Source organism: Coptis chinensis, chromosome 6, assembly GCF_015680905.1.
Source record: "Coptis chinensis isolate HL-2020 chromosome 6, ASM1568090v1, whole genome shotgun sequence".
Taxonomy (NCBI): Eukaryota; Viridiplantae; Streptophyta; class Magnoliopsida; order Ranunculales; family Ranunculaceae; genus Coptis; species Coptis chinensis.
Window position 1 is genome coordinate 94,674,497 of NC_141461.1, and position 9,539 is coordinate 94,684,035.

At 36.9% G+C, this 9,539-nt stretch overlaps 1 protein-coding gene across 1 annotated transcript; it reads right to left on the reverse strand.

The window, feature by feature from the left end:
* Positions 1 to 49: 49 nt before the first annotated feature.
* On the reverse strand, positions 50 to 4,632 carry LOC147495633 (DNA excision repair protein ERCC-1-like). Its single transcript, XM_086564244.1, has 4 exons — positions 4,350 to 4,632; positions 4,044 to 4,140; positions 3,846 to 3,949; positions 50 to 264 (listed from the first exon to the last, which is right to left on the reverse strand). The coding sequence occupies exons 1-4, from the start codon at positions 4,589 to 4,591 to the stop codon at positions 198 to 200; spliced, it is 510 nt and encodes a 169-aa protein (XP_086420370.1). The 5' UTR covers positions 4,592 to 4,632; the 3' UTR covers positions 50 to 197.
* Between the last annotated feature and the right edge of the window lie 4,907 nt (positions 4,633 to 9,539).

Below are 9,539 nucleotides of genomic sequence, written 5' to 3' on the forward strand. Positions count from 1 at the left end.
TGAACGGTTCATGAGACGTATCGTACAAGCGTTTTACCTGACCAGTCGAGGGATATGAGTCAATATGAAAGTTGTGCAGTTCTAGACTTTTTATTTTTGAAGTGCATCAGTGCATGCGATCGTCCAAAAAAAATTGGAAGAAAACAAAACAATTTAAAAGAATTCTCGATTTTATCAAGATCACAAACTAAACAATATTAGTTTTTCTGCATCTCCCTTATTCGGTAATACAAGTAGTCTGGATGAAGTAGATGATATCGAAGACTGCATCAAATATTAAAATCAACTTGAATGATTATATGACATAGAACTAGATGGAACTTGTGAGGAGAGATCGAATTGGGAACCTTAGGATGTGCTCGTGTGTAAAGATATCATGCAAAAGAAGTCGAAAGTAGACTTTCAAGTGCTTTCCAATGCAAAGACTTCAGAATCGATAATGCAGAATGCTAGAATGCATGAAGACTTTGAAGGCAACTAAGATGGCAGAAAAGTCTGGCCAACTTTAATCTTAATGCAACCATTTATTGGAAAGAGAGCCAAAAATCAAAGAATTAAGTTGGAGGAGACAATAACTTGCTTACGAATTGTTTTCTTCCATCGTGACAGTCTATCATCTGTATCCTCTTTATTCCATTTGCATCTATACCATGGTGAACTTGATGCACGGACTTCTAATTGGTTTTATCATTTTGTCCGAATAATCATTAAGACTTTGTGATACATGCTTCAAATAACTTAAAACTAAAACAACAATAGAGCGAAAGTCGTTTGAAATATTAATCTGACTTCGGAGAAAATAAGCTATTATTTATCAATCACAAACTAACGTGTATTTCAGCATAAAACCAAAGAATGTTGAGACCTTTTGAGAATTTTCAGTTAACTGCTATGATTTTTTGATGATGAAGAGGGATGCATGTGTTCGTTTTTTCGTAAGTTGCATTGGGACGGATATGAAGTGTCTGACACGGCAATGTATAAAAAATGGGGCTAAATCACATACATATGTGTATGTGTTTTGTCCGACATGGACATGTGGATACATAAGCGACACGGAGTATTTCTATTAACATTGGTTTTTTCGAAAAGACGGTACTACATAGACAGTAAGCATGTTCAAATACCTCAGATCACGAAAAGTCTTCTATAAGAATTATGCATAATTGAAATGGATCAACAAAATATGGCTTCACACATTTCTTACAAATATGGCTGACCATTCATGGACTAAGAGCATCTCCAATGGGGGGTGCAGAGTTACACCTCCACATCGGCTGCAACTACGATTTTACAACACCTCCTACACTCTAATGCATATTATAAAGATAACAACACTAGATAGCTTCCAATGGGGAAATTTTACAAATTTGAACTTCAAAACACAGGAGTCATTTCAAGTGACGCCATGCTCACTTTTATACATTAAAAATTACTTAAGTTAAACTAGCGCGCCACTCCAACTGACGTCCAATGGGGAAATTTTACAAATTTGAACTTTAAAACACGGGCATCACTTTACAGTGACGTCATGCTCACTTTTATATATTAAAAATTACTTGAGTTAAACTTGCGCGTCACCCCAAGTGACGTCCGAGCTTATTTTAAATTGGTACGTCACTCCAAGTGCGCCCAAGTCTTTTACCAACTTCTATCCAGATGGAGAATTCTCCACTCAGTCTATTTACACCCCCATTGGAGATCCCCTATAGACAAGGTATAACAGTTTTCTAATGAGATGACTGCATCCATTTATTTGGGCCGTCCCAGTGGAAAATCCCAACCCCAGATAGCTAATTGATATAAAATAGACAAAATATTAGCTAAATAACTTTATTACAATGAAAAACGTTTGATCAATTTCAGCATCTATAATTAACTTTAACGTCACAAAAAGAAAGTTGTTTGTACAACAGGTGGAACTCTCTACAATGAAGGTATGCCATCAGAGAAGTAGATTCCTATTAGGGTAAGTGTTACACTTTATCTTCTGTTTGTTTTGGCTATATAAGATTTTATATTTGTGGAGCCCCGAATGATTCGTGCCTTTTAAAGGACTATACATGATCCAACCATCTAAATAATTTACAAACAATTTATGTTAGAATTTCCATTTATGTCAAGGACGACTGATGGGAAAAGGATACAACAGTAGCAATTTAGAAACAATGGTCAAGCTGAAAGAAAAACTAAATTAGGAACCATTGCTCCTAAATCAAAATTTAATTGTTTAAAAAGAAACAAGTGAAAGAACAATTCTCATACATATGACTGATACAACTTTGACAGATATACGAACAAAAAACGAAATATAAACACAATATACCATACTTCTGAAAGAAACGGTATTATGCTTACTTGTGGTACATGAAAACTGAAAGGTCTCTAATAAATCTTTCGTCCTTTCAAATACAATTTTGTAATTTGCGTGGTAATCCATTACTAATTCGCCTTCACTGAAAACTTCATATGCAGAAGCCACGTAATAGATGTGGAACTGACAAATTGTACGGATCACATAGAAGGCATCATCGATAATCCTCACTGTACTTGTTACAATCTCTAAATTGTTGTTGAAATCTAAATAGTTGGTTGGGTCAATGTATAGATGAAAGAAGAAAAAGGATCCACAACTACAGAGAAAAAACATACTATGACAAGAGTCTATTCCGTGAAATTAGGCATTTGTCTTCTGGTTTAAAATTTATCTTTTCATAAACCTTAATGGACAACAACAGATAGACTGAGTGATTGGAATCCTTCAAGTGCCATTTTGACTTTTTCCAGTAATTTGGATGATTTAAAATACTTTTATCAGTTGTTTATATCAAGTATTTAAGATAAAAAAGGGGAAATTAGGTGTAAAATGAAGAAATTGAGCCCGAAAATGAATGCAGACATGGTAATTATGATATATACCTTTACTTGGTTCACTTTCATTTATATTGGATAATTTCGGTTTTGTCAATTTCAACAAAAAATCTTGATAACAAAATGGGAGAATGGATTTATCCGTGAGCGAAGCGAACTTTTGGGATGAATAGTGCGTACAAAAATTAGCTTAATTGTCCGTCTTACCCCTTTCTTGTCTCCTCTTTATTAAGATAAAGTGGTCAAACGGACTATCAAGCTAATTTGTGTATCTACTCTCTTTACCCAAAAGTTTGCTTTACTCCCTGATAAGTTCATTATCCCTCTTTGTCAAAATTTTTTTTACAGACTCATAACACAAAAAAAAAGGAAACACACTCCAATATAACTGGAAGTGAACCAAGTCACATGTACCATACACATCTCTTCTTGGTTTGTGTTCATATATTTAAAATCATTGTGTTGTCTGCAATCATTTTATCCACTTTTCCGCATTTCCTCTTATTTCTATTGAAAACTTGATCCAAAATAACACCTTATAAAGGTGCTTTTGTAGTCCAAATTGCATATTAAACTACTTGGAAAAGAATGGAGTCGAGAGGTTTCATATCAATATGTCGACCTATTGTTGCCCGTATTTCCGAAAATAATAAAGGTTTTGAGCATATATTATTTTTAAACAAGAAGACAAATGTGTAATGTCATGTAATATGTCATTTATCCTAGTATGCATTTTTTGTTGTATCTATATATCTTTTATCATCTATGCATTTACCCAGTAAATTGTTTAGACTTAAGACAAAGTTTAGAGACTGTAACGAGTGCGGTGAGGAGTATCATTAACGTCTTATATGTAATTAATACAGTTTCGTACCAGTTACGGGTTCTTGAAGGTGAATTAGCACTGGATAACACGCAAATCATTGAAAATGAAAAACACATAGTAACGTAATAAACGCTGTAGATAACATAACCTTAAATATAAAGCGCATGAGTTCTGCCCCAGCAAGTAGTCGCAAATAATATCTGCAAACACCCACTTTACATTCCTAATGTGCTTGAGCAGCGGATTCCCTTTCTAAACAAAATTACACAAAGGTGAAACAATTGAGAATGTGAAACCACAAAATGGTATTCTAAGAACATCCATAAACTGAAGTAAACAAACACACCTGTCTATGGCTGACTAGTATGGCATTGCGATTCTGAAGAGAAAAAGAAGAAGAAGAAGTTGATGTTGAAGGAGATGCTTGTGGTTGATTGGTTTGCCTGAAACACTAAAATACAAACTTTAAAACAACATGGGTATTGGGCACACCTCAGTTTCAAATTATAATTGGGTAAAAAAACAAACTTTCATTACAAATTTGCTCCTCAGACATAATGGGCATCTCAGTTTCATTGCATTTCATACATAAATATCAAAAATAAAAACTTAAAAAAAAATGAAATACTGAAGAATTAAGAAAAGGAGGCACCTTGAAAATGAAGATGGGTGAGGAGTGGAAGGTGGAGGAGGGGCAGAGTAGAATTCAGTGTTTTTGATGAAGGAGAAAGCTTGAGAAAAAGAAGGAGAAGGAGTGAAGAGAGATGGAGGTGGTTTTGGATTTGGATTTGAGGTTTCTGATAAAACTTCTTCGTATGATGGGATTGTTATTATGTTCTTCTTTCTCTTATTATTGTTGTTCTTCTCTTTCTCTTCCTCTCTTCCATTCTCCATCTCTTTCTCTTTCTCTTTTTCTGTTAATGAGAATGGGGAAATAGTTATGATTTATGAAGGTTTGAGATTTAAATGGACTAGGCCCATAAAGAACTGTAATTTGGGCTTTGAGAATTTCAGATTACTGAGCCTTGGTTTTTACTATGCCTCTTTTCAGTTTCCACCTTGTAGTTCTGGGATAAAAACTTGGCAAATCCAACAGTAGTTTTGAAGTTTGAACTCTTGTGCTTGTCCTTCATTTGTGGCAGCGCGATCTCAGCACCTACCACGCCTCTGTCACAACATCGCCTCAGTACAGCACGGTCTGAGTACCAGCCCACACTCATCATCACTTGTCAGTGTCTTAACGGGTAAGATCCGCATCTACTCCAAGGAATCGGGTCGGGTAGACCCGAAATTGAAACCGAATCTGACCAATTCGGGTCAAGTTCGGGTCTATTTTCAAATTTGTTTTTGCATTTAGGTGGGATACGGATTTTGGGTAAATTTTTAAATTTTTAGTGTTACCCGATTGGATATTGGGTTCGGATTCGAATATTATCAAAAAATCCGGATATTGGTATCCGACCCATTCCCTACCCTAGCCACCATGCATGTACAGTAGCGCACTATCAGCCTATTAGCATAGTCCAACACCTAGCCTAATTGTCATACCACACATGCATTTATATAAAGGCCAACCCCAAACTATATTGGCTTGGTTCCAAATTCACCATTTGAGCTAGATACGTAGACAATTTCTCCATTTCAATAGCAACTATTACATAATAAGTTTGTGGACGCATTAACCGCTTTCTTTGTCCACAAGACTTCAGCTGCTGATTGGTGGAGTGGCTGCCCGAAAAAACTATTTTACTGTTCAAAAAAATTGTTAAACTGTCCGAAAATAGATTTGACCAATAGAAAGGTACTGTTTGTGGACAAGTCTGTCCACAAATTCGTTCTCGCAACTATTAACAAACTCCCAAACTTTCTTCTTCTTAATCCCAAATCTTCAATAATCAAACACATTTAATGCAATATCAAACTTAAACCCTCAAGACTAAATTCGGTATTTACATAAGGGTTCATCGAACTTGACTACAAGCATTTGTATCCATATATAGTTCCTTGAGTTTTGTGGAGTACATCAGAGAAGGGAAGAAAGTGTACAATATTGGAGAAATTGCGGAAGGTCTAGAGGAGGCTCCATCTGCTCTAATTGAACTCTTTTCAAGACGCAATGTCGATAAAACAGGTGGTTCATATATTGTAGATGAATGATAAATATCTAAGATGGGAAATCAAGTTGCAGTGATATAAAGATGCATATTAAACAATTTTGTTATCTTGTATTTGGGCTTTTCTAATAGTACATAAGTTATTCATAAAAAATAGTTGTGCCATGTGAATAAGTGAATCCATTCTTGAAGTGCTATTTCCACTACTTTCCCTTCCCATGCCTAGAACAATGCTCAACAGGTTCCACTACCCAACAATCTCCCACTTGGAGCATGTTGACAACCACAAACTTCATCATATCTCAATTGTACAACTCCATCCAATCCAATTAGCTAATACGTAGCTCGGCTCATCCGACACGTCGTCAAACAAAAAGACCCGACGAAGTTGAACACTTCAACTTCAATTTCATCTTCACAACACCCCTACCATAACATAGACATGTCTCCATTGTACTCAATGAATCACACATTCACTACTTCCCAATGATGTTTGCCGAGGTTAGTCATAAACCTCCAAGTAACTCTCACTGCATGGGATATATGTGGGAATGTGCAAACCAACTCCATCCAATCCAATTAGCTAATACGTAGCTCGGCTCATCCGACACGTCGTCAAACAAAAAGACCCGACGAAGTTGAACACTTCAACTTCAATTTCATCTTCACAACACCCCTACCATAACATAGACATGTCTCCATTGTACTCAATGAATCACACATTCACTACTTCCCAATGATGTTTGCCGAGGTTAGTCATAAACCTCCAAGTAACTCTCACTGCATGGGATATATGTGGGAATGTGCAAACCATGTACCCTGTCAGAAACCATATAAACAATTTCTCAGCTTGCGTACCATATTCTCTCTACTCGGCCTTCTATACGAAACTCACCGATTGTTGCGTCTAAATCTCTTCAAGATGGGCACAATAGATGTGAGCAGTTATCACATCTAACTACTTAAGATTTAAACCTTACGCTACAATAATACTAAACACTAGCTGAAAAGTATTTAGGAAAAATATCATTGTCATACATCTCTTGGAACCATCATGTTCATTCTTGACTCAATACACTCATTTGCTCTGTAAAGTCGTGTCCTTGGATAATATGGCCAACTCCCAAGTGACACTAGAGACAAGGGACTTCATCTCATCATGCATAACAAGCTCCCATGCATGTGCTAGATCATCAGCCTCCAATGCCACATCATCGTAATGGGGTTCTCCATCATTAGTAAATAGCAAACAATTGCAATAGGTTGAGGAATGATACTTCATACTCAGTACAAGTTGCTTAGATAACCTCCTTAGTGCACGAGGTGGAAATAGACTCGGTGGCGTAGTCTCATCATCTGAGTCGTTATTATCATCATCTGACTGTGGAACTTTCACAACACCACAACTCATAACAAAGTTTTCCAACTCAACCTACTTAGTGCCACTCTCTATAATTGACTCCATAGGTTGTGCTTCATTTCTATCATTGTACAAAACCATCCCATTGAATACGACATCTCTGCTTCGAATAACTTTTCGGTTTTGATCAACCTAAAAGCGATAACCAAAATCATCATGCCCATGCATATCTAATGAAGGTACACATACTTGACATCAAACTTACTTCTAGCTTGGTCACTAATAGGCACATAGGACATACACCCAAACACTTTCAAATGGGAAATGTTTACATCTTTCCCGCTCCACACCTCTTTTGGAATCCTAAAATCTAAAGATATTGACGGTCCTCGGTTGATCGGGTAAGCTACTGTGCTAACGCTCTCTGCCCATAATAGCACATGCAACTATGTAAGTCTGCTAGTGTACATATACACCTAACCCTAACTGTCAGTGTTCTAATCATCCATTTTGCAACCCCGGCCATTTTCCTAAGGTGTCCCTAACAAAGTATTTTCCATCTTGATGACATCGTCATCACAATACTCCTCAACATACTCTCCAATATTACCGGATCTCAGCTTCTTCACCTTGAAGCTTGTCTCATTCTCAACCATGGTCTTCCACGTCTTGAACACTTCCCATACGTCAGACTTGTGTCTCAAGAAATAGACTCATACCTTCAAAGTATGGTCATCAATGAAAGTCCCCAAAGTATGACTTCCCGCGAAGGGAAGAGACGACATTAGATGGCCCTCAAGCATCCCTATAAATCAACTCAAACTTACTCCTAGCTATCAATAGCTATCAAAGTTCGACCCATTTCCTGAAAACTCACTTTTCTCTATTTTTCAATTACGCAAATCTCACAGAAGTCAAAGTTTGTTGACTCTAACGGGAGTTTACCAATGGAGTGAAGGACTAACATTATTTTCTCACTCATGTAACCAAGTATGTGGTTCTAAACATTCAGATCATCTTTGCCATTTGCCACCACAATTGACCCACACTCATGTGCGGTCATATAGAGAGTATCATCTTTGTCGCCTTTAATGACTGTTAGAGAATCCTTTGAGACCTTCCAAATATTATTCGTGAAGATTGTAACAAATTTTCCACTAACCGATTGCCCCACCAAAATTAAGTTCTTTCTCAAGTTCAAAACGTGTTGAATTGAACATCGCTCAATAATCATGTCCTATCTTTCAACTACACCTGGACATCACATTTGCCAATAATGACACAAGATTGTCATAGAATTAGAGAGTTTTACAAATGTTACAAGAATCAAGAAGAAATTGTTATTTTAGTTCCGGCAAGTTTCGTTGCGCTTCGATATTCCGCAAAGTGTCAATCATACCCATCTAACACTGTTATTTGTTGGTGGGTTGCCGGAGCAATGCTCAACAGGTTCCACTACTACCCAACAGTCCAACATATGAATCGTGGGTGTGCTTTACCGCCTTTACGGATCAGTCACCAAGCAGGGGCACTCCAGTAGTTCAGTCGCGAAGTAATATTTTCAATTGTTCAAAAACTTGAAATTCAGTTTAACTCGAAGTTTCAGTGAGTTGAATTGGGTCGAAAACTCGGGAGTCAACTCGGTGACTTGGAATTGCCCACATACATGTATATCCAAGTTATTTTTCCATTAGAAGTTCTCGTAGTGAGTTTTAATAAATATGATTTCCACTAACGTCGGCATTAAATTGATGTCCAAGCGGTTAAAAGTGCTCACATGGTTAGTTTAGCTGTGTTTGAGTTCCATTTTGTCAGAAAAAAAAAAATTATTGTATCGTGTGTGGACTTGTCAGACTCGGCCAGTTTTCTCGGCGAGTCATGCAAAACGAGTTTTGACATCTCATGGAAATCCAACTGAGTCGAGTTGACCCGGGCGAGTTCCGAGTCAACTCGACTACTTTTCAAACGGTAATATTTTGTGTTTTTGAGTTACATTAAATTTGTATTTTCAGGTTTACTGCTACTTTCAAAATAACCTCTAAACACCTCTTGTTTCAAAATTTAAGTGAGAAAGGTTCGATGTACATGAGATAATCCATTTAACGTACGTACATGTTGCATGTAGATACGAAAACAGACATTAGTATTTTTCACAACAAACAAGTCTCGACTCTCCAGGTAGTAGAGACTTTACAGAGTGAGTGAGTCAGTCCCAAGTAGTAAGTCGTTGGGGAATCAAAGTCTATGGTGTTATCGTGTTTGACCCGATCCTGGATAGTTCGAGACTTTACACAGTGAGTCAGTCAGTCCCAAGTAGTAATTAAGTCATTGGGGAATAATCAAAGTCTATGGTACGGTGTTATCGTGT